This window comes from Schistocerca americana, chromosome 3, assembly GCF_021461395.2.
Source record: "Schistocerca americana isolate TAMUIC-IGC-003095 chromosome 3, iqSchAmer2.1, whole genome shotgun sequence".
NCBI lineage: Eukaryota > Metazoa > Arthropoda > Insecta > Orthoptera > Acrididae > Schistocerca > Schistocerca americana.
In genome coordinates this window covers 586820288-586847450 of record NC_060121.1, presented here as the reverse complement: position 1 = coordinate 586847450, position 27163 = coordinate 586820288, and the positions used below count along the sequence as shown (strand labels likewise).

At 40.7% G+C, this 27163-nt stretch overlaps 1 protein-coding gene across 1 annotated transcript in view; it reads left to right on the top strand.

The window, feature by feature from the left end:
- The window catches only part of LOC124605592 (equilibrative nucleoside transporter 4), a 201826-nt gene that overhangs the window by 129398 nt on the left and 45265 nt on the right, over positions 1-27163 (top strand). Inside the window, exons 8-9 of the mRNA XM_047137379.1 lie at positions 47-234; positions 19627-19867. Coding sequence (XP_046993335.1) covers positions 47-234; positions 19627-19867 — 429 coding nt within the window. The remainder of the gene's footprint in view (positions 1-46; positions 235-19626; positions 19868-27163) is intronic.

Below are 27163 nucleotides of genomic sequence, written 5' to 3'. Positions count from 1 at the left end.
TTATTTTCAAATATGTTTAATGTTTTCTTTCTTTATTTAAAAACAGGAGGACTTCTTGCTAGATGGGAGGTTGCAAAAACAATATGGCCTTACATGCTGTCTATTGGCCTTGCATATTTTGTTACTCTCTGTCTGTATCCTGGCATTGAATCTGAAATTGTGAGCTGCACACTAAAAAGTTGGATGCCAGTTGTTCTCATGGCCATCTTCAATGCTGCAGATTTAGTAGGAAAAGTAAGTAACTTAAGGTCATGTGGTTGCAATCAGTGAATGTACTGATTTCTTATGAGATGAAATTAGGTGTTATTAGTATTATATTATATTGTAATGTAAGCTGTAAAGAAATTTGAATTTAGAGAAAATAATAATAATAATAATAATAAGTTTTGGGAACTGTTCTTGTTAGCTATAAATTTAATAGATGACAACATACATTAAATGATTAGTGAAAAACTAAATTGCTAATGCAGATAACAGTTTCTCTTAGGCATGATATTTGTTTCTTTTTATGCATCTGTGAGACCTGTAATTTTTTCGCACTAAGTGAGTTGTATATATGTCCCTTCTTGATTTAATTCTCAGAATTTAATCTGATAATCCTGAGCTGTACCAAAGAATGCATGGAGAGTTTTGTAAATAAAGCCCCTCTTATTTTGTTGATTCAGAATAATTTTTACTATTTTAAATATTTCTCTTTATTCTTCAGAAGTATAAATCAAGTACTGTTTAGTATATATCACCTAGCATGAATGCAATATTCATCCGGGAGCTCTTCACGCGTAGAAAAATCACCATCCTCTCAGCTGATGCTTCAGTTCTGAACACACTGTCCCATTTGATTACATTTTGCACAAAGTGTGCACTTATAATATAGGACAAGTCAACTTAAACTTATTTTATTCCAGTATTTAACCTATGTATTACAGTTTAATACATCAAAGTGGCAATACTTATAATAATGTTGCATACATTTTTCACCCATTTATTAGGTCCTGAAAATTATTTACTTACTACATTATACTCATATTTACATTTTTCTCTTAGTATTCATGTTATCAAGTTATTTACATATCATAATATGTTCTACTAGTTACAGTACCTCTATAACACTAATAGTAGCATTTTTCCGTGGAATGTTTTCCAAGTAGAGAAGGAATTAGCATATTTCATCACAATATAAGAGGTATTAGAGATAAAGTTAGTGATCTGCTTATAGATGTTGACTCTGAAATTATTGGTATATCGGAGCACCACTTAAATAATTTGACAATTCAGAGGCTTCCTTTACCAGGATACAGATTAGCTGGCTGTTTTTCAAGTTCCTTGCGGGGTGAGAGAGTGGCTATGTACATAAAAATCAGTATTCCATCCGAGTCAACAGATGTATCACGGCACTGCACTGAGCAGATATTTTAATGTTGTGCAGGGGCAGTTGAATTTAGTGAAACTAAACTTCTAATTGTTGTTGTTTATAGGTCCCCTAACTCTGAGTTCAGAATATTTCTGCTCAAGCTAGAGAGGGTTCTTGATTCACTTTGTAGGAAGTACCAGAAATTAATTGTATGTGGTGACTTCAATATAAATTTTGTGTATGGTGGTGCAAGAAAAAAGATGTTGATAGATGTCCTAAATTCATATGATCTGATGCAGATTGTGTTCTTTCCAACTAGGGTACAGGAGAAGAGTAGCACAACCATAGACAATATTTTTATTCATTCTTCATTACTATATGGGCATTCTGTTAGTAAAAAGGTGAATGGTGTTTCAGACCATGATGCACAAATTTTAACACTGGAGGGCTTTTGTTCTCAAACAAATGTTTTCACATATAATTACAAACTACGTAGGAAAGTAATCCAACAGCAATAGAGAGTTTTTTAAACCTTCTCAGGGAACAGGAGTGGCAGGATGTTTATAGTGCCGATAACATAGATGATAAATATAATGCTTTCCTTAACACATTTATCATGCTCTTTGAGAGTTGCTTTCCATTAGAACATTCTAAACAGAGTACTAACAGTAATAGGCAGGCTGAGTGGCTGACCAGTGGGATAAGGACATCATGTACAGCAAAGCGGGAATTATATCAAAATGTTAGAAGTAGTCACAATCAAGCGGCAATAGCCCATTACAAGCACTATTGTAAGGCACTTAAAAATTTTATTAGGAAAGCAAAGAGTATGTGGTATGCAAATAGAATAGGTAATTCACAGGATATAATTAAAACCATATCGTCAGTTGTGGAAGAAGTGTCTGCTCCGCAGCACAATGTCAGTGATATAAAGTCAGTTCGAACTAAAAATATTTCTGTTACTGATACATCAGATATATGTACAGTTAGCAGGAGAAAGAAAACTGGCATTCTACGGATCGGAGCGTGGAATGTCAGATCCCTTAATCGGGCCGGTAGGTTAGAAAATTTAAAAAGGGAAATGGATAGGTTAATGTTAGATATAGTGGGAATTATTGAAGTTCGGTGGCAGGAGGAACAAACGGGGAAGATCGGCTTGGATTCCATAGAAATGTTGAAACACATGAGGCAATACTGACCTTACAACTTATCTTAGAAGAAACATTAAGGAAAGGCAAACCTACATTTATAGCATTTGTAGACTTAGAGAAAGCTTTTGACAATGTTGACTGGAATACTCTCTTTCAAATTCTAAAGGTGGCAGGGGTAAAATACAGGGAGCGAAAGGCTATTTACAATTTGTACAGAAACCAGATGGCAGTTATAAGAGTCGAGGGGCATGAAAGGGAAGCAGTGGTTGGGAAAGGAGTGAGACAGGGTTGTAGCCTCTCCCCGATGTTATTCAATCTGTATATTAAGCAAGCAGTAAAGGAAACAAAAGGAAATTTCGGAGTAGGTATTAAAATCCATGAAGAAGAAATAAAAACTTTGAGGTTCGCCGATGACATTGTAATTCTGTCAGAGACAGCAAAGGACTTGGAAGAGCAGTTGAACGGAATGGACAGTGTCTTGAAAGGAGGATATAAGATGAACATCAACAAAAGCAAAACGAAGATAATGGAATGTAGTTGAATTAAGTCGGGTGATGCTGAGGGAATTAGATTAAGAAATGAGACACTTAAAATAGTAAAGGAGTTTTGCTGTTTGGGGAGCAAAATAACTGATGATGGTCGAAGTAGAGAAGATATAAAATGTAGACTGGCAATGGCAAGGAAATCGTTTCTGAAGAAGAGAAATTTGTTAACATCGAGTATAGATTTAAGTGTCAGGAAGTCGTTTCTGAAATTATTTGTATGGAGTGTAGCCATGTACAGAAGTGAAACATGGATGATAAATAGTTTGGACAAGAAGAGAATAGAAGCTTTCGAACTGTTGTGCTACAGAAGAATGCTGAAGATTAGATGGGTAGATCACATAACTAATTAGGAGGTATTGAATAGAATTGGGGAGAAGAGGAGTTTGTGGCACAACTTGACAAGAAGAAGGGACCGGTTGGTAGGACATGTTTTGAGGCATCAAGGGATCACAAATTCACCATTGGAGGGCAGCGTGGAGGGTAAAAATTGTAGAGGGAAACCAAGAGATGAATACACTAAGCAGATTCAGAAGGATGTAGGTTGCAGTAAGTACCGGGAGATGAAGAAGCTTGCACAGGATACAGTAACATGGTGAGCAGCATCAAACCAGTCTCAGGACTGAAGACCACAACAACAACATTTAACAATAATTTTCTGAGCATTGCTGGTGAATTAAATAAAAATTAAGTTTATACAGGGAATCGTATAACTTTCTTGGCAAATGTATTTCCAAGATTGATGTCTGAAATATCCCTCTTTGATACAAACAAGGGAGAGATTGAGTCAATAATTAAATCACTGAAGACTAAGGACTGTCATGGATATGATGGAGTGCCTAGCAGAATATTAAAGTACTGTACTGCACATATTAGCCCTGTATTTAGCCACCTTTGTCACTTTTCCTTTAGAAGTGGTCAGTTTCTTGAATGATTTAAGTACTCAGTAATAAAGCTGCAGATGTAGACAGGGCACAACAAACTTTCAGCAGCAAATTGAAAAGTAAGAATGTAGGGAAATCAGTACAGAGAAAGAAAGTGTTGTTGTTAGGTAATTCCCATGGAAGAGGTGGTGGCCAACTTTTGCAGGATGAACTAGGATCAGAATACCAGGTCACCAATTTTTTTAAACCTAGTGCTTGTCTGGAGCAGGTGACAGAGGATTTAGGATCACTTTGCAAAAATTTCACTAAGGAAGACACCGTGGTTATAGTGGGTGGGGCAAGTAACAGTATTGACAGAGATCCTGGGTACAGTATAGTGTGTGACCTGGCAAAGATTGCATCAGCATTGAAGCATACTAGTGTTAAGTTTGTATCTGTTCTTGGGTGCCATGACCAACTTCATTTGAACTCTTCTGTCAAAAGAGTTAATTTGGAGCTGTAACAGCAGGGTCACACATTGGTGTGGTTCCTGTTGTCTCTCAGTAGGTGGGGTTATACTAGGCATGGCCTTCACCTCAAGAGGAAGGGGAAGGGTAAATTGGCTGGGGAAATAGGAGGAAAGTTAAAGGGGGGAGCATGAGTGGTAAATTACCAGTGGTTATAGGATTCAGAAAAGACCTTTTTTTAGGGTAGGGAGGACAGAAAGAAAGCAAATTTTAGGAGAGGTTAGAACTGAGACAAAGCTTCAGTTTGAGAAAAAAATCAAAAAACATAATTCCAGCTTATTACATCAGCATAAACTGCTATTGGCTAAGAATTTTCAACAGTCAGCAATTTTAACTCAATTAATGTGAAATGTTAGCTATCTTTATTGCATCAAAATATTCGAGGACTGAGAAATAAAATTAATGAATTAACTATCTGCATAGATAAATTAGAGTCTTCAAACCCAGCTGACATAATCTGCCTCACTGAGCATCATGTGACCACTGGTATAGAACTTTTAAGTGTTACAGGGTTTAGGTTAGCATCTCACTTTTGTAGATCAGAAATCGAGAAAGGAGGAGTTGCCACATTCATCAGGAACTATCATAAATTTAAGAACATAGACATTCATAAATTTTGCCTAGAACAGCATATGGAAGCATGTGCAACAGAAGTAGAATTTCAATAAAATCCTTCATAATATTAAGTGTATATCGATCACCTGCAGGTAACTTTAATCTGTTTGTAAACCACCTTGAAGCTGTACTGGCCCATTTAACAACCAAAAACAAAGAAATAGTGGTTGCTGGTGATTTCAATGTAGATTTCTACATCTATATCTACATCTACATCCATACTCCGCAAGCCACCTGATGGTGATACTCAGAGTACATCTATCGGTTTTCCCTTCTATTCCAGTCTCGTATTGTTCGTGGAAAGAAGGATTGTTGGTCTGCTTCTGTGTGTGCTCTAATCTCTCTGATTTTATCCTCATGGTCCCTTCGCGAGATATACGTAGGAGGGAGCAATATACTGCTTGACTCCTCGGTGAAGGTATGTTCTCGAAACTTTAACAAAAGCCCGTACCGAGCTACTGAGTGTCTCTCCTGCAGAGTCTTCCACTGGAGTTTACCTATCATCTCCACAACGCTTTTGCGATTACTAAATGATCCTGTAACGAAGCGCGCCGCTCTCTGTTGGATCTTCTCTATCTCTTCTATCAACCCTATCTGGTACGGATCCCACACTGCTGAGCAGTATTCAAGCAGTGGGCGAACAAGCGTGCTGTAACCTACTTCCTTTGTTTTCGGATTGCGTTTACTTAGGATTCTTCCAATGAATCTCAGTGTGGCATCTGCTTTACCGACGGTCAACTTTATATGATCATTCCATTTTAAATCACTCCTAATGCGTACTCCCAGATAATTTATGGAATTAACTGCTTCCAGTTGCTGACCTGCTATTTTGTAGCTAAATGATAAGGGATCTATCTTTCTGTGTATTCGCAGCACATTACACTTGTCTACATTGAGATTCAATTGCCATTCCCTGCACCATGTGTCAATTCGCTGCAGATCCTCCTGCATTTTAGTACAATTTCCCATTGTTACAACCTCTCGATATACCACAGCATCATCTGCAAAAAGCCTCAGTGAACTTCCGATGTCATCCACAAGGTAATTTATGTATATTGTGAATAGCAACGGTCCTATGACACTCCCCTGCGGCACACCTGAAATCACTCTTACTTCGGAAGACTTCTCTCCATTGAGAATGACATGCTGCGTTCTGTTATCTAGGAACTCTTCAATCCAATCACACAATTGGTCTGATAGTCCATATGCTTTGTTCATTAAACGACTGTGGGGAACTGTATCGAACGCCTTGCGGAAGTCAAGAAACACGGCATCTACCTGTGAACCCGTGTCTATGGCCCCCTGAGTCTCGTGGACGAATAGCGCGAGCTGGGTTTCACACAATCGTCTTTTTCAAAACCCGTGCTGGTTCCTACAGAGTAGATTTCTAGTCTCCAGAAAAGTCATTATACTCGAACATATACGTGTTCCAAAATTCTACAACTGATCGACATTAGAGATATAGATCTATAGTTCTGCACATCTGTTCGACGTCCCTTCTTGAAAACGGGGAGGACCTGTGCCCTTTTCCAATCCTTTGGAATGCTACGCTCTTCTAGAGACCTACGGTACACCGCTGCAAGAAGGGGGGCAAGTTCCTTCGCGTACTCTGTGTAAAATCGTACTGGTATCCCATCAGGTCCAGCAGCCTTTCCTCTTTTGAGCAATTTTAATTGTTTCTCTATCCCTCTGTCGTCTATTTCGATATCTACCATTTTGTCATCTGTGCAACAATCTAGAGAAGGAACTACAGTGCAATCTTCCTCTGTGAAACAGCTTTGGAAAAAGACATTTAGTATTTCGGCCTTTAGTCTGACATCCTCTGTTTCAGTACCATTTTGGTCACAGTGTGTCTGGACATTTTGTTTTGATCCACCTACCGCTTTGACATAAGACCAAAATTTCTTAGGATTTTCTGCCAAGTCAGTACATAGAACTTTACTTTCGAATTCATTGAACGCCTCTCGCGTAGCCCTCCTCACACTACATTTCGCTTCACGTAATTTTTGTTTGTCTTCAAGGCTTTGGCTATGTTTATGTTTGCTGTGAAGTTCCCTTTGCTGCCGTAGCAGTTTTCTAACTCGGTTGTTGTACCATGGTGGCTCTTTTCCATCTCTTACGATCTTGCTTGGCACATACTCATCTAACGCATATTGTACGATGGTTTTGAACTTTGTCCACTGAACCTCAGCACTATCTGTACTTGAGACAAAACTTTTGTGTTGAGCCTTCAGGTACTCTGTAATCTGCTTTTTGTCACTTTTGCTAAACAGAAAAATCTTCCTACCTTTTTTAATATTTCTATTTATGGCTGAAAACATCAATGCAGTAACCGCTTTATGATCGCTGATTCCCTGTTCTGCATTAACTGTTTCAAATAGTTCGGGTCTGTTTGTCACCAGAAGGTCTAATATGTTATCGCCACGAGTTGGTTCTCAGTTTAACTGCTCAAGGTAGTTTTCAGATAAAGCACTTAAAAAAATTTCACTGGCTTCTTTGTCCCTGCCACCCGATATGAATGTTTGAGTCTCCCAGTCTATATGTGGCAAATTAAAATTTCCGCCCAGAACTATAACATGGTGGGGAAATCTATTCGAAATATTTTCCAAATTATCCTTCAGGTGCTCAGCCACAACAGCTGCTGAGCAAGGGGGCCTATAGAGACGTCCAATTACCATGTCTGAGCCTGCTTTAACCGTGACCTTCACCCAAATCGTTTCACATTTTGGATCTCCATCAATTTCCTTCGATACTATTGCACTTCTTATCGCTATAAACACGCCTCCCCCTTCACTGTTCAGCCTGTCTCTGCAGTATACATTCCAATCTGAGTTTAGGATTTCATTAATGTTTATGTCTGGTTTCAGCCAACTTTCTGTCCCTAGTACTATATGGGCGTTGTGACCGTTTATTAATGAGAGCAGTTCTGGGACCTTTCTATACACGCTCCTGCAGTTTACTATTAGCACATTAATATTGTTATGCCCTGTTGCATTTTGCCTACTCCTACCTTGCCGCATCTCAGGAGGCATCTTGTCGGGCGTAGGGAGGGTATTCTCTAACCTAAAAAACCCACATGTGCACTCCACACATACTCCGCTACCCTTGTAGCCGCTTCCGGCATGTAGTGCACGTCTGACCTATTCAGGGAGACCCTACATTTCTCCACCCGATAGCGAAGGTTGAGAAATTTGCACCCCAGATCTCCGCAGAATCGTCTGAGCCTCTGGCTTAAGCCTTCCACTCGGCTCCAAACCAGAGGACCACGATCGGTTCTGGGAACGATACTACAAATAGTTAGCTCTGATTCCACCCCGCGAGTGAGGCTTTCCGCCTTCACCAATTCCGCCAACCGCCTGTACAAACTGAGGATGACCTCCGAACCCAGACGGCAGGAGTCATTGGTGCCGACATGAGCAACAATTTGCAGTCGGGTGCACCCAGTGCTCTCTGTCGTCGCCGGCAGGGCGTCCTCCACATCTCGGATGAGACCCCCCGGCAAGCAGACAGAGTGAACACTGGCCTTCTTCCCCGACCTTTCCGCCATTTCCCTAAGGGGCTCCATCACCTGCCTAAAGTTGGAGCTCCCAATAACTAATAAACCCCTCCCCCCGTGTGCCTGCTTGGACCTTGCTGAAGGAGCGGCCACATGTCCACTCACAGGCAGAGCGGGCGATGCCACACGGCCAGCCTCCACATTGACCCTCCACCTCGTGTGCCGCGAACGCCGCTGAACCTGCCACTCCCCTTGGGGAGAGGGTGGCCCAACCGCGCCCGGTACCCCCGAAAATGTCTCGACAGAAGGGACAATGGGTGAAGCATGTAACACCTGAGGTGTATCATGCGACGCACCAGACTCCCCACTGCTGCTACACTCCGAGGCAGCAGCCTGAAGACAGCTGACCACGGCCATCAACACGTTCAGCTGTTCGCGAACAGTGGCCAGCTCATCCTGTGTCCGTACACAGCAGTCACACATCCTATCCATCCTAAGAAATCAATTTACTGTAGAGAGTTAACAACTTTTAACTAGACTGCTAATTCACTAAAGGCGGCTGATTGTTGACTAAACTGTGGTTGCTAGCCACTTCTTGTAGAAAACAATGAAAATAGCACTACCTTAAAGACTCTCCCAATAAGAACTTATTTGAGTTAGTAACACTATCATTCAACTTAATTCCCACTGTCAAGTTCCCCACTAGGGTAGCCAATTGCTCACAAACAGCCATTGATAATATCTTTATAGAAAAGTCCAATGAACAAAATCATATTACAAAACCAATAGTCAATGATCTCTCAGACCATGACATGCAGTTCCTTCTGTTAAATGTTAATATTGAACAGGATATAAAATCTGTTAAATCTGAGCTCAAGAGGGTAATCAATAAGCCAAAAATTGATTATTTTAGGACACTCCTCAGAGACATTCACTGGACTGATGTTTACAGTACTCATGGGATGAATGAAAAATATAACACTTTTGCTAATAAAGTGCTTACACCTTATTCGAACACTGTTTTCCCCCAAAACTTACCAAGGTTAGAGCAAAGTCTACAAAGAAGCCATGGATTACTCAAGGAATAGGGGTATCTTGTAAAACAAAAAGAAAACTGTATCTGTCAATGCAAAACAGTTCCGATGTTGATGCTATAGCACATTACAAGAAATACTGCAAAATATTAAAGATTGTATTACAGACGTCAAAGCAAATATATTACAAGGAAAAGATAGTCATATCAGATAACAAAATAAAGACAATATGGGATATAGTGAAGGAGGAGACCTGTAGAACCATACATGAAGAGTAACAAATAGCATTAAGAGTAAATGGTACGTTGGTGACAGATGTGTATAGTGTTGCAGAACTTTTTAATGAACATTTTATAACTGTTACTGAAAAGATGGGGTTGTCAGGTTCGGTAGATGCTGCTATGGAATACCTCAGACCAGACATTTCAAGTAACTTCCATAATATGAATTTGACCCTCACTACCCCAACAGGAATAATGTCCATCATAAAATCTTAAAAATCAAAAACATCTAATGGGAAGATGAAATATCAACAAACTTAATTAAAGAATGTGATTCTGAGCTAAGTAACATATTAAGCTATCTGTGTAACCAGTCGTTTATCAGTGGAATATTTCCTGAATGGTTGAAATATGCTGAAGTTAAGCCACTGCTCAAGAAGGGAGCTAAAGAAATAGCATCAAATTTGTCCAATTTCACTGTTGCCAGCATTCTCAAAAATTTTAGAAAAAGTAATGTACAGTCGGCTTCATAACCATCTTATCTCAAATAACATACTGTCAAAGTCACAGTTTGGATTTCTAAAAGGTTCTGATATTGAGAAGGCTATCTACACCTACAGTGAAAATCTGCTTAATTCGTTAGACAAAAAATTGCAGGCAACTGGTATAATTTGTGGTTTGTCAAAGGCATTTGACTGTGTAAATCACAATATCCTTTTAAGTAAATTAGAATATTATAGTGTAACAGGAAATGCTGCAAAATGGTTCAAATCGTATATCTCTGGCATGAATAAAGGTGTTATTAGGAAAGAGACATGTATCGAGCTATCAGGCATCATCCAACTGAGAACTAATTACATGTAGGGTCCCAAAAGGTTCCCTTTTGGGGCCCTTACTTTTTCTTGAGTATATCGATGACCTTTCATCAGTAACATTACCAGATGCCAAGTTCGTTTTGTTTGCCGATGATACAAAGATTGCAATAAATAGCAAATCAAGTGTAGTCTTAGAAAGATCAGCTAATAAAATATTGGTGGACATTAATCACTGGTTCCTAGCCAATTCCTTGACACTAGACTTTGAAAAAACACACTACATGCAGTTCAGAACTTGTAAGGGGTGTCCCACGAGTATATGTCTAACATACGATGACAAGAAGATAGAAGAAGTGGACAGTGTTAAATTCTTGGGATTACAGTTAGATAATAAATTCAACTGAGAGGAGCACACCACAGAACTGCTGAAGCGTCTTAACAAATCTCTGTTTCCAATGCGAACTGTGTCAGACATAGAGGATATAAAAATGAAAAAGCGGCATACTATGCTTACTTTCATTCCATGTCATATGGGATTACTTTTTGGGGTAATTCATCAAGCCAAGCTAAAGTTTTGCAGGCACAAAAAGTGCAGTAAGAGTTATATGTGGTGTGAACTCAAGAACATCCTGCAGAAACCTGTTTAGGGAACTAGGGATACTAACTACTGCTTCCCAATATATTTATTCCTTAATGAAATTTGTCATTAAAAATATATCACTTTTTCAAACCAACAGCTCAATTCATGGAATCAATACTAGAAATAAGAATAATCTTCACAAGGATTTAAAGTCACTTATTCTTGTACAAAAAGGTGTGCATTCTTCAGGAACACACATTTTCAATAACTTGCCAGCAGCCATAAAAAGCTTAACAACCAATGAAATTCAGTTTAAGAGAAGCCTAAAGGATTTATTAGTGGCCAACTCCTTTTACTCCATTGATATATATATAGGGAAACATTCCACGTGGGAAAAATATATCTAAAAACAAAGATGATGTGTCTTACCAAACGAAAGCAGGAAAGAGGGAAGGAGAGGGAAAGACGAAAGGGTGGGTTTTAAGGGAGAGGGTAAGGAGTCATTCCAATCCCGGGCGCGGAAAGACTTACCTTAGGGGGAAAAACGGACAGGTATACACTCGTGCACACACACACATATCCATCCGCCCATACACAGACACAAGCAGACATTTGTAAAGGCAAAGTGTTTGGGCAGAGATGTCAGTCGAGGCAGGAGTACAGAGGCAAAGATGTTGTTGAAAGACAGGTGAGGTATGAGTGGCGGCAAATTGAATTTAGAAATTAGCGGAGATTGAGGCCTGATGGATAACGAGAAGAGAGGATATACTGAAGGGCAAGTTCCCATCTCCGGAGTTCTGACAGGTTGGTGTTAGTGGAAAGTATCCAGATAACCCGGACAGTGTAACACTGTGCTAAGATGTGCTGGCCGTGCACCAAGGCATGTTTAGCCACAGGGTGATCCTCATTACCAACAAACACTGTCTGCCTGTGTCCATTCATGCGAATGGACAGTTTGTTGCTGGTCATTCCCACATAGAAAGCTTCACAGTGTAGGCAGGTCAGTTGGTAAATCACGTGGGTGCTTTCACACGTGGCTCTGCCTTTGATTGTGTACACCTTACGGGTTACAGGACTGGAGTAGGTGGTGGTGGGAGGGTGCATGGGACAGAATTTACACCGGGGGCGGTTACAAGGGTAGGAGCCAGAGGGTAGGGAAGGTAGTTTGGGGATTTCATAGGGATGAACTAAGAGGTTACGAAGGTTAGGTGGACAGCGGAAAGACACTCTTGGTGGAGTGGGGAGGATTTCATGAAGGATGGATCTCATTTCAGGGCAGGATTTGAGGAAGTCGTATCCCTGCTGGAGAGCCACATTCAGAGTCTGATCCAGTCCCGGAAAGTATGCAGTCACAAGTGGGGCACTTTTGTGGTTCTTCTGTGGAAGGTTCTGGGCTTGAGGGGATGAGGAAGTGGCTCTGGTTATTTGCCTCTGTACCAGGTCAGGAGAGTAGTTGCAGTATGCGAAAGCTGTTTTCAGATTGTTGGTGTAATGGTTCAGGGATTCCGGACTGGAGCAGATTCGTTTGCCACGAAGACCTAGGCTGTAGGGAAGGGACCGTTTGATGTGGAATGGGTGGCAGCTGTCATAATGGAGGTACTGTTGCTTGTTGGTGAGTTTGATGTGGATGGACGTGTGAAGCAGGCCATTGGACAGGTGGAGGTCAACGCCAAGGGAGTGGCATGGGATTTGGAGTAGGACCAGGTGAATCTGATGGAACCAAAGGAGTTGAGGTTGGAGAGGAAATTCTGGAGTTCTTCTTCACTGTGAGTCCAGATCATGAAGATGTCATCAATAAATCTGTACCAAACTTTGGGTTGCCAGGCCTGGGTAACCAAGAAGGCTTCCTCTAAGCGACCCATGAATAGGTTGGCGTACGAGGGGGCCATCCTGGTACCCATGGCTGTTCCCTTTAATTGTTGGTATGACTGGCCTTCGAAAGTGAAGAAGTTGCGGGTCAGTTAGTACTTGGCAGAAATCAAATCTGCATTTTTAGCAGTAATCCACATGCTTTCAAATCGAAACTGAAGAGATTACTCTTGGGTCACTCCTTGTGTTCTTTCGAGGATTTCCTTGAAAAATGAAGCTGATTCTTGTTGTATTGTTGATTGTGTTTACTTAAACTTATAGATTGACTTTTTTTGGGTTCATAAACATTTTATTTTTATCTGTTATTACTTTTATGTCCTAATTTCATGTACTAACATGTTCCAAGACCTTGGAGATTTGCTCCTCATTTTGGTCCTATGGAACTTGACGTGTAAATAAAAATAAATAATTAAAATTCATCAATTGAGACATATACTCTTCTACACTAAAATTTCATTTTCCATTAAATAATCCTTTAAAAGTTTTTGGAATGTCTTTTTGCTCACGTTGTCCTGTAAACTCTCTGGGAGGCACTTTATGAGTTAGACACCCAAGTATCAAGGATCCTTTTCAGCAACTCTCAGACAGTGTTGTATACTTCTCAACTGGTCTTTATTTCTTGTTTCTTATGTATGAACATCTGCATTTCTTTCTAGTAGTGCATTTCCTTTTATTAATGATATTATTGTTTTGTAAATGTATAGAAATGGAAATGGCAGTATTTTTAGACTATGGAAAACAGTACTGCATGAGTCTCTTTGTTTCTCATTCAAGTTCAGTAAAGTCACACAAGCCAATATCAAGATTATGTGGACATTGCTCAAGAACCCTAAGGCTTATTGCAACTAAATAATCAGTACAAATTACTGATAGAGATTATTGCTGAAAAAAGAACATGTGTTTGAGCTAGATCTCAGTGGTCTTAATTCTCTCTGTGAATTAAACCTGACATATTGTTAATTATTTAGGAGTAACAAGTCCACTCACTGAATAGCAGAAACATTGAGTCATTGACAAGCAGGAATATGAGACCAAGAAATCAAGACAGTACATTGAGACATATAAAACATAAGTATCTTCCAAAATTGGTGTATGCCAGCGAACTTATGTTCTTTTTATACTTTCATGCAATAAACTGTGTGTTGTGTACTGAAGGATTTAAGACTCTTTGTATGTAAATAACAAGCTAATAAAATCACTGGGTAGCAGAAAATATGCAAATAATATAAAAGGCAGGTTGCAAAATTAAAGGTATGTAGTAAAATAAATGGCAGTGAAAACTGGGAAAGTGACAGGAGATGCTAAGACCATTGAAAATAATGAAAATTTAGGCCATGTGGTTTATGAGAACCAAGCACATATCGTAATGCCATTTCCCACCTGTGGAGTTCTGACAGGAGGGAGAATCCAGATGCCATGTGTGATGAAACAGGCACTAGGGTCATGACTGTCATGTTTTACAGCATGCTCTGCAATAGGTTATTGTGTTATTGATTAATAAAAACCACCTCAACAGTATTATTATACATTTGTTGTGTTACAACTGGTTGGTTGGTTGGTTTGGGGAAGGAGACCAGACAGCGTGGTCATCGGTCTCATCGGATTAGGGAAGGATGGAGAAGGAAGCCGGCCGTGCCCTTTCAGAGGAACCATCCCGGCATTTGCCTGGAGTGATTTAGGGAAATCACGGAAAACCTAAATCAGGATGGCCGGACGCAGGATTGAACCGTCGTCCTTCCGAATGCGAGTCCAGTGTCTAACCACTGCGCCACCTCGCTCGGTGTTACAACTGCTTTTGTTCATTGAACATCTTCAGGTTGATGAGTAATGACATAAATGGTCTGTATGTAGTTTGTAATATCAAAGACCAAATCCAGAAACACTGATCATAAACATTTTGACACAAATATTATGAGCAGACTTGACATGCTGCTTACAGTAAAATATGATGAGTGTTTTTGGACTTGATATTTGGCTTTAGCACAATTCTGCAACCTGAACATGTTCAGTGAATAAAACCAGTCAGAATGCAGTAATTGTGTAATGATGCAGCTAAGGAGATTTTTATTATTCCTCAACATTAATATCAGCTGTGGTGCTCAACATGAACAATACCAAGACCAAAGATATTGTGCCAGTATGCACCCTAGTTCTGTGTCCATTCATCATGCAGTTATCTATATCATTGAGGCATGCAAGTCACCCCATCATGGCAAGATCCTTGGTTCATGGGCGGAAATCATCTCCAAAGAGCTCAGCACTGTTTAATCTCCTCCTTATGTAAACCACCAAATGCACAGTTGTCCTTCGGCCCACCCAAGAACTTCCACAAAAAGTAAAGGTCAGATGTAATAGGTGATTTTAATAGTGACAGTCACACATGGGGCTACCTGCAAGATGACAAAAATGGCGAAGGATGTTGTATTTGGCAAAAGCTGACAATCTTTCCCCAATTCACAACAGCAAGCTTTCTCCCACCTTCAGCTGTAAAAGACTGCCATGTAGATATAAGTCAGACTTCCTGTTTGTGAGTGACTGCATTGTGCAAAGTAAATATGTACACCAATACCACAAGATCAACACCGAGTGATCATGTGTCAGGTGAACCCAGCAGTGAAATCATGGGATGTAGCCTTCAGATACAGATACCACTTCAGAAAGGTAGACTGGGCTGAGTTCTCTGCTGTGCCATATGAGAAGATTAGTACAGTTGCTCTAGTGCCTGAAAGATATGAACACTTCATTGAATTAGTGAGACACCACTCTCAACTGTTCATTCCAGAGACTGAAGGACCCAGTATCTTTCAGGTACAATGTAAGAAACAGTCTTTCTGCTGGAGGAACACTACAAACTTCATAAAGAGGATCCTTTTATTGAATAAACTCTCCAGGATGCACAAAAAACTCCTTGCCTCCATCTCACATGCTAAGAAGGAGCTGTAGATGAAAATGATAACAGAAGTGGTCATGTGCAGAAGCAGCCAGCAAGCATAGAGGTTGCTAAGATGTCTCAGAAATGATACTTCCCAAACAAACTCACTTTGTAACATGAAGCCCAACCAAATAGCACATCAACTCTCATTAAGTGGAAAGCCAACTACAACCACAAAAATGAGAAACAACATAATCATCAGACAGCAAACCAACAAAACCCTTTGACTGTAGGTGAACTGCAACTTGCCTTGGACAAATGTAAGAGAGTAAAACAGCCAATCTCAACAATCTATGAATACAGGTACAGAACCTCAGCCTTGCAGCCACAAGATTGTTCTTGCAATCGATGAGCAATTGTGCCCATTCCTGCAGAATACCAAAAAATTGAAGGAGAGCAAGGGTCATAGCTATCCCAAAACCAGAAAAAGACAGGAATGATGCAAACAACTGCAGGCCAATCTCTCTACTGTACCTTTTTTACAAAGTGCTGGAGAGAGTACTTGTACAGATACTGATGAAGACTGACCCATTCTTAATCCCACAAGTAGCTGGGTTCAGAGGAGGAAAGAACTAAGCCTCACAAATACCAAAACTGACTCAGCATATAGAAGATGCCTTTGGAAAGCAAGGGATTGCAGGGACAGTGTTTAGAGACCTGTCAGCAGCATAAGATACACTGTTAATTATCTCCTTCTGCTTAGGAACACTGACAGCATCACGAAAGACTGTGTTTGCACCCTGACCAGATGATAATGCAACCACAGATCAGGAAAAAGTCTTTGAAGAGCACCAAGTGAAAGCTATCAAAAGCCCTAGACGTAGTGTCCACTGACTACAAGATACACCATCTGAAGCCAAATCCTTCTAATCTGCAGGCATGTAAATTCTACGTGAAGAACAAGGAGGCCACTAGAAGCCTATTGATTACCTCCGAAGGAACTCTGCTGGAACACTGCACAGCCCCTAAATATCTCAGGATCTATTTGGAACAAGCACTGACATATAAGAAACATTGCATAAACACCAAGCAGAAAGCGATTGCAAGAAAAAATGTGGTACAGGAGGTCACTAGAACAACTTGGGGCTCCAAACTAGAGACAGTAAAATATCAATCTTAGCTTTGTACTGCTCTGCAACAGAATGTGCCTTTCCAGTATACTGTCAGTCTTGCCACTTTAGAACTGTGGATGTAGCTTTTAACTGAATGTGCCACATCATGACAGGCTGTCTCCACTATATACCTCTAGAGATGCTGTACTGCCTTACTGAAATAGCATTCCCAGACATATTAAGGCTTTCGGCAGCCAGGAAAGAGAGGATCAAAGCTACAGCACATGCGGCCCAACCCCTGTTCAGGAACCAAACTAAGCAAGACGACTTCAGGAGTAGTGCAGCAGGAGCCAGCACATCAAAGACTGGCTGATACCAGTTGAGAGTATGACCCCTGGCTACAAAGAAGACTGGGCCACTTGGAAGACACTCAACTGACTTGAAAGCAGTGTCGCAAGGTGCAGTTACATCCTACACAGATGAAGCTCAATTCTGGAGTCAGTGCTGTGTGAGAGTGGTGTTGAACGGATTACAGACTACTTCTTGCAATGCAGTCTGTGTGCAGCGATATGCACTGCCAAAGATCTGGCGAAAGCTTCAGCAGTGCACTCTCTGTGGCCAAATATTGTCCAGTAAAAAATTTAGTACACTTGTAATACCCCATCTGTTGTGGTGGTTGTTTCAACTATGCTGTGGAAGTTCTGTGGGAAGCCTGTATGCAGCCTTCATACAGTCATGATCTCTCCTCAAGTGATTTATATCTTTTTGGAGCCATGGAGAAAGACATTCATGGCTGTCTATTTATAAGGGGCATTCAGATGAAACCCAGTCACTGGTGTAAAGTTATGATATCAATTTTATTAACTCAAAAATGGAGTTACATACAGTACACACACTCAAAAATAGTCGCCAAAACTGTTGGCACATTTACCCCACTGTGACACTAGCTGATCGTCCAGGCCTAGACACAGTCACACACTTCGTTGTCTGTTGTGAATCAATATCCACGAATAGCTCGTTTTAGGGGTCCAAAGAGTGATGGATCTCATCCACAGTGATTCTGCGGTTGTCCGAGACTAAAGCATTCACTTCTGCAACCATTTCCAGTGTGATGACATGATGAGCCTGTCCAGGACAAGCATCATCTTCCAGTGACTCGCGCCCCCCAAGGAATCATTTGCACCATCCCACAACATGTCAACGTGTCAGACTGTACTCACTGTACACAGCCTTCATCCGTTGATACATTTCACGGCCTCCAACCCCCTCTGCTGCCAAAAGCCGAATCACTCCTCATTGGTCGTGCTTACTTGCCTGCATGTTCGGTAGTGGACGATAACTCGTGTGACAACCTTCTCTTCAGCGTGAAACCACACTGTCGCTATGCAACATCAAACGATGCACACATGTCAGTTCTTCTACCAATAGATGGTGCCACCATACATGCAGTTGCGTGGTGACGCATTATGTGTAAGGCAAAGGTAGAACCACTGACCAGGTTTCATTTGAATGAACCTCATACTTCAGATGAAGAAGTGCACACCTGGGTACAGTTATGGTTCCATACACAACCACATTGACCATCTTGTCTCACAGTGGAATAAATGTATTAACAGTTATGGTGATTACTTTTGAAATAATAAACAATTTACTTACTTTTTTCCATCTTTCTAATTTTCATCTGACTGCCAATTGTACATAACTTGTTGTATATTTCTGTTTTAATTATCGTGACAGGTGTAACTAAGTTACTTTATGGGTCTTCGATGTGTGACTGCTTTTGAGATAAGAAATAAAAAGTGTAAATGCTTACCAATACATGTTTCTAGCATATGACTACTGAATGCAAGCTTTGTGTGACCACAAGAAAGCCGGAAGCTTGCACTAACCATTGTTTACCTGTTACTGGGAGAGGGGGGGGGATGGGGGGGGGGAGTTATGACAAAGGCCTCTAATGCTACTCGTCCGCTTAGGCAAGAGCAGCATTTTAAATATAGCTTTAATAGCCTTGCATTTTATACCAATGTTTTGAAGCACAGCACTCACACCCACTTCTGTGATGTTACAATCCCCACTTCACCCCCTTTGTAACATCAGTGTTTCTGAACCCTGGAGACAGACTCTAACCCTCCAAGAAATACTTGGCATCTGTCGACCAGGTAGACTTACCACACTCAAGTTTCTCTGGCCATCTAATTACTCTGCTTTGTACCACTACAAGAGTTTGGGGGACATCTACTGGTTGAGCATTATGCAGTTATTGCAATTCACCAACTCCAGTCATCGTGTTGATTCACAAATAAGCCCTTTCTTTTCTCTTATCTTTTTCTATTTGCTGTATAACTATTTACTCCATGAAATGAATTATCTAAAAGTTTGTGATTTGGTAATTTTTTTCCAGAACATTTTCTGGAAGACAAGAATGCTTTAGCTCATATTGTAAATTTCCTGGTGTAATGGGATTTTGAATATTTCTTAATTCACAACCATTTTGCTAAGTATTATGATGTTGGAAATTCAGAGCTATACTTAGTTATAGGACTAATTAAAATGTAGTGTTTAATATTTTTACTTACAGGTCCTGGCATCTATCCCGTATGACTGGTCACGCACACAGCTTATTGTTTTTGCATGGGTTCGAACAATGCTGGTCCCACTGCTTCTCTTGTGTACAACTCCACGTGGAAGCCCTGTTATTTCTGGAGAAGGCTATCCAATGTTATTCTCACTGATACTGGGAATCACAAATGGATTAGTGGGAAGTGTACCTATGATTCAGGCTCCTAGCAGAGTCTCAGAAGAACACCGTGAACTAACTGGTATGTGAAAGGTTAAAGAAAGCTTTATATATATATATATATATATTTTAAAACCCACATCCTTTCGTCTTTCCCTCTCCTTCCCTCTTTCCTGATGAAGCAGCCGTTGGTTGGGAAAGCTAGAATTTTGTGTGTGTTTGTTTGTGTTTCTATCGACCTGCCAGTGCTTTTGTATGGTAAGTCACATCATCTCTGTTTTTTTTATATATATATATATATATATAATTTTTTTTTATTGCTAGAATTTTGTGTGTATGTTTGTGTTTGTTTGTGTGTGTATCAACCTGCCAGCGCTTTCATTTGGTAAGTCACATCTTCTTTGTTTTTAGATATATTTTTCCCACGTGGAATGTTAGTGGTTAATTTCTTTTAAAAAAATTATCAAACAATCTGCTTATAATTACAGAGTTTTAGTTATTCATAAAAAAGAATACTAGTGAAGTGTGTATAGGAAAATCCGGGAGTTATAGTTGATTTTATTCCGTTTGAGTTCTTGTAATATGGTTTTATGCTCTGGCATGTGCTAATTTGTTGATATGCTAATATTGTGCATCCGCAATTTTCAGGTGCACAGCAAAATGTTGGAGTGGGCGAGGGAAGGGGGGGGGGGGGGGTGCAGAGGGGTTATAGAGCATGTAGATGTAGCTGCTATTCTCTGCACTCTTTCCATAATATGATATTTTCATTTTTATTTATTAGCAAGTGAATTGGAAGCATATAGAATGTGTCAAATGGTACAGAGGCCAAATATAACTTACATGACAATAACAATATGTTGTTGTTGTTGTTGTTGCTGTTGCTGTTGTGGTCTTCAGTCCAGAGACTAGTGTGATGAGCTCTCTATGCTACCCTATCCTGTGCTAGCTTCTTCATCTCCAAGTACCTACTCCAACCTAAATCCTTCTGAATATGCTTAGTGTATTCATCTCTTGGTCTACCTCGATGATTTTTACCCCCCTCGCTGTCCGCCAGTATCAAATTGGTGATCCCTTGATGCCGCAGAACGTGTCCTACCAACCGATCCTTCTTCTAGTCAAGTTGTGCCACAAATACCTCTTCTCCCCAATTCTGTTCAGCACCTCCTCATTAGTTACATGTTCTACCCATCTAATCTTCAGCAGTCTTCTGTAGCACCACTTTTCAAAAGCTTCTATTCTCTTCTTGTTTAAACTATTTATCGTTCATGTTTCACTTCCATACATGGCTACACTCCATACAAAAACTTTCGGAAAAGACTTCCTGACACTTAAATCTATACTCAATGTTAAGAAACTCCTCATCTTCAAAAAGGCTTTCCTTGGCATAGCCAGTCTACATTTTATATCCTCTATGCTTCGACCATCATCAGTTATTTTGCTCCCCAAATAGCAAAACTCATCTTCTATTTTAAGTGTCTCATTTGATAACCTAATTCCCTCAGCATCACCTGATATAATTCAACTACATTCCATTATCCTCATTTTGCTTTTGTAGAGGTTCATCTTGCATCGTCCTTTCAAGGCACTGCCCATTCCGTCCAACTGCTCTCCCAGGTCCTTTGTTGTCTTTGACTGAATTACGATGTCATCGGCAAACCTCAAAGTTTTTATTTCTTCTCCATAGATTTCCTACTCCAAATTTTTCTTTTGTTTCATTTACTGCTTGCTCAATACACAGATTGAATAACATTGGGGATAGGCTACTACCCTGTCTCACTCCCTTCCCAACCAGTGCTTCCCTTTCATGCCCCTCTACTGTTATAACTGCCAGCCATACAAATTTAAATAGCCTTTCATTCCCTGTATTTGACCCCTGCCACCTTCAGAATTTGAAAGAGAGTATTTCAGTCAACATTGTCAAAAGCTTTCTCTAAGTTTACAAATTCTAGAAACGTAGGTTTGGCTTTCCTTACCCTATCTCCCAAGGTAACTCGTAGGGTCAGTATTGCCTCATGTGCTGACATTTCTATGGAATCTAAACACATCTTCTCCAAGGTTGTATTCCACCAGTTTTTCCATTCGTCTGTAAAGAATTCATGTTAGTGTTTTGCAGCTGTGATTTATTAAACTCATTGTTCGTTAATTTTCACACCTGTAAAAAAAAAAAAAAAAAAAAAAAAAAACACATGTCATGTAATATTTTGTGTAAATCTAATCTAACCTGCTTTCTTTGGGATTGGAATTATTATATTCTTCTGGAAGTCTGAGGGTATTTCGCCTGTCTCATACATCTTGCTAACCAGATGCTATAGTTTTGTCATGGCTGGCTCTCCCAAGGCTATCAGTAATTCTAATGGAATGTTGTCTTCTCCCAGGACCTTGTTTTGACTTAGCCCTTTCAGTGCTCTGTCAAACTCTTCGCACAGTAACATATCTCCCATTTCATCTTCACCTACGTTCTCCTTCATCTCCATAATATTGCCCTCAAGTACATCACCCTTGTATAGACTCTCTATATACTCCTTCCACCTTTCTGCCTTCCCTTCTTTGCTTAGAACTGGTTTTCCACCTGAGCTCTTGGTATTCATGTAGGTGGTTCTCTTTTCTCCTAAGGTCTCTGTAATTTTCCTGTAGGCAGTATCTGTCGTACCTCTAGTGATATATGCCTGTACATTCTCACATTTGTCCTCTTAGCCATCCATGCTTAGCCATTTTGCACTTCCTGTCAATCTCATTTTTGAGACATTTGTATTGCTTTTTGTGTGCTACATTTACTGCATTTTTATATTTTCTTTTCTTTCATCATACATTTCTTCAATCTCTTCATCATCTGCAGAGCTAGTTGGCATATACTACTTATACTACTGTGGTAGGTGTGGGCTTCATGTCTATCGTGGCTATATGGTATATAAATATACACCTTATATGCATAATAAATAAAAATGGAATATATGTAAGTCATAGCTATTTACAATGTGGTGGTGTTCCTGAAGGTATGTAAAAACTTATTTATCCAAATGCAACGTTGTGTCAAAATTTCAAAAGAATTGGCAAAGAACTTTTGAAGACTTAAGCTTTTGAACAAACTAACACGAGATTTTTGCTAACAATGTAACCTCTTTATATATTATATACTTATTTATATGCCACATGGTGCTCCAGTAAGTGTATAAAAACACATGTATTTGAATGCAATGTAGGGTGAAAATTTCAAAGCAATCAGTGAAGAACTTTTGGAGATTTAGGATTTTGAACAAGCAAACATTTAAATCTTTATTATGAAAAGGAAAGTTGCTACTCACCATATAGTGGAGATGCTGAGTCACAGATAGGCACAACAAAAAGACTCTCACAATTAAAGCTTTCGGCCATTAAGGCATTAAAGCCATTGTCAACAACAGATGGTACACACACACACACACACACACACACACTCTCTCTCTCTCTCTCTCTCTCTCTCTCTCTCTCTCTCGCTAATACAAACGCAACTCACACACACAACTGCATTCTCAGGCAATTGAAACCACACTGCCGTCTATTGTTGACAAAGGCCTTAACGGCCAAAAGCTTTAATTGTGAAAGTCTTTTTGTTGTGTCTGTCTGTGACTCAGCATATCCGCTATATGGCAACAACTTTCTTTTTCATAATATTGACACATTTATATCTTATATAAATAAAATTGTAAATGTTCATTTGTTCAAACTCTTAAATCCCCAAAGTTCTTCACTGATTACTGTCAAATTTTGACACACTGTTGCATGTAAAAACGTGCACGGTTTTGTATACCTAAGCATGTGAATATGTGCATTGTTTTTTTTATACCTGTTTTATATCGTATATAATCTACATCAATAAAAATGTAAATGTTCATTTGTTCAAAATCATATATCACTAAAGGTTCTTAATTGCTTTGAAATTTCGACATGACATTGCATTCAAATATACAAGTGTTTTTGGATACCAAATTTTAATACATGTAATGTATAACTACATACATAATGTATAAAGGGGAAAAGTTATTACCAAAATCTCAAAAAGTTCTCCACCGATATACTTAAAACTTTTACGCAATACTCTAATGAACATCCAGATGGACATATGATATATAAATGGAGAAACATTGGTTCCAAAAATTTAAAAAGTACTCAGCTATTTACTTCAGATTTTTAGGGATTACTAATAAATGTTTGGACACACACAAGTGAAATATTGTTAGCAAACAGGATTGTTACATTTGTGGCTAATCAGATTATGATTACAATATTGCTACAGAAACTGAATTTACAATATCAAAAAATAAGGTTCAGCATCACAGAGATAGGGGAAGAGGACATGGAGAGAGGGGTGGGCGGAAATGGACATAAAAAGAGGAAAGCTGGGGATGGACAGAGGAAAGGGCAGGAGGAGATGGAGAGAGGAGGAAGGAGAAAATGGACAGGTAAAGGGGTATGACATCATGGACAGAAATAGTGGGAGAGAAAGAGGCCTGGAGGATATGAAGTGTTCATACAGTAAAAGTACCACATGAGGTGTCATGTTGTAATTTACTACTTCTTTGCTATTAACTTTATTTACAAAATATTTTACATACAGTATGCACATATACACTCCTGGAAATGGAAAAAAGAACACATTGACACCGGTGTGTCAGACCCACCATACTTGCTCCGGACACTGCGAGAGGGCTGTACAAGCAATGATCACACGCACGCCACAGCGGACACACCAGGAACCGCGGTGTTGGCCGTCGAATGGCGTTAGCTGCGCAGCATTTGTGCACCGCCGCCGTCAGTGTCAGCCAGTTTGCCGTGGCATACGGAGCTCCATCGCAGTCTTTAACACTGGTAGCATGCCGCGACAGTGTGGACGTGAACCGTATGTGCAGTTGACGGACTTTGAGCGAGGGCGTATAGTGGGCATGCGGGAGGCCGGGTGGACGTACCGCCGAATTGCTCAACACGTGGGGCGTGAGGTCTCCACAGTACCTCGATGTTGTCGCCAGTGGTCGGCGGAAGGTGCACGTGCCCGTCGACCTGGGACCGGACCGCAGTGACGCACGGATGCACGCCAAGACCGTAGGATCCTACGCAGTGCCGTAGGGGACCGCACCGCCACTTCCCAGCAAATTAGGGACACTGTTGCTCCTGGGGTATCGGCGAGGACCATTCGCAACCGTCTCCATGAAGCTGGGCTACGGTCCCGCACACCGTTAGGCCGTCTTCCGCTCACGCCCCAACATCGTGCAGCCCGCCTCCAGTGGTGTCGCGACAGGCGCGAATGGAGGGACGAATGGAGACGTGTCATCTTCAGCGATGAGAGTCGCTTCTGCCTTGGTGCCAATGATGGTCGTATGCGTGTTTGACGCCGTGCAAGTGAGCGCCACAATCAGGACTGCATACGACCGAGGCACACAGGGCCAACACCCGGCATCATGGTGTGGGGAGCGATCTCCTACACTGGCCGTACACCACTGGTGATCGTCGAGGGGACACTGAATAGTGCACGGTACATCCAAACCGTCATCGAACCCATCGTTCTACCATTCCTAGACCGGCAAGGGAACTTGCTGTTCCAACAGGACAATGCACGTCCGCATGTATCCTGTGCCACCCAACGTGCTCTAGAAGGTGTAAGTCAACTACCCTGGCCAGCAAGATCTCCGGATCTGTCCCCCATTGAGCATGTTTGGGACTGGATGAAGCGTCGTCTCATGCGGTCTGCACGTCCAGCACGAACGCTGGTCCAACTGAGGCGCCAGGTGGAAATGGCATGGCAAGCCGTTCCACAGGACTACATCCAGCATCTCTACGATCGTCTCCATGGGAGAATAGCAGCCTGCATTGCTGCGAAAGGTGGATATACACTGTACTAGTGCCGACATTGTGCATGCTCTGTTGCCTGTGTCTATGTGCCTGTGGTTCTGTCAGTGTGATCATGTGATGTATCTGACCCCAGGAATGTGTCAATAAAGTTTCCCCTTCCTGGGACAATGAATTCACGGTGTTCTTATTTCAATTTCCAGGAGTGTATGAGGGGAGACCCAAAAGTACCGGTAATTGGGCTGCAGTGGGGAAGGAGAGTGGGGGAACCCATTGTTCAACCAGGTATCCATTATGGTCACGCCACCTGAGTCAGTGTGCAAAGTTGTGTCACTGTGAGTGCGTCGGTTTGCCCATGAGAGTTTTTTAGTAAAATAACTTTTCCCATTTCGGTGAAAACGTGATGGCAGATTGTCGAGAGCAACGTGCGGCTGTGAAATTTTGTTTCGTGTTGGGGAAATCGGCCACAGAAAGTATTGTAATGCTTAAGACTGCTTATGGGGATGCTGCCCTAAGTAAAACCAGAGTCCGCAAGTGGTTTTCATGTTTTAAAAATGGAGAAATGTCAATTGAAGACCAAACTTATTCAGTATGCACCTCAATATCAAGAATGATGAAAACGTCGACAAAATCAATGTCCTTGTTCGTGAAGACAGTCGCCAAACCATTTATTAACACTGTGAGATGTCTGGAATATCATGCAATTCAATTCTGAGGATATTATCTGAAGATTTGCACATGAGAAGTGTTCCAGCCAAATTTGTCCCTCACCTTCTCACAGACAAGCAAAGGGCGCATAAACTTCAGGCATGTTTTGAGCTTCAAAATCAGCTCAAAGAGAACCCTGAATTTTTTTTTCCGAGATGATTACTGGTGATGAATCGTGGTGCTATGGATACGACTCAAGCCAGTGGAAGACAAATGGCTCTCCTCGTTCCAAAGAAGCTCGCCAAGTGAAGTCAAACATCAATGCTCATTTGTTTCTTCTATTGCAGAGGTCTTGTGCATGTGGAGTTCATTCCCCCGGATCAAACTGTCAACCAGGAGTTCTACTTGGAGGTTTTGAAAAGACTGGGGAGAGTATCCAGAAGAAAAGAGCAGATTTTGGCACACAGGCAACTGGTTCATCCATCATGTCAACATCCCGGCCCACACAGCCCCCTCTATAAAGCAGTTTTTGACCAAAAACAGCACCCAGACTTAAAAGGAACATGAAAGAAAGCGTTTGCCACTGTAGAGGAGGTAAAACAAAAATCACTGGAAGGCATAGAGAACATCCCAATAAGTGAATTTAAAAACTGTTTTGAACAATGGAAGGATTGTTTGAAGAAATACATTGTGGTCAATGGAGAATACTCTGAAGGTGATAAAAATTTGGTGTAAAAATATTGAGAAATAAAGATATTATGATGAATTTCCCATCTTTTTGGGTCACCCCGTGTACCACTGAATGTAAGTGCAAAATTATATCATTGTATGATACATATTTCAGGAGATATAACATCATAAGCAATGAGATGCATGGAAAACTGCCGCATCATTGCATGACGTTTAAATT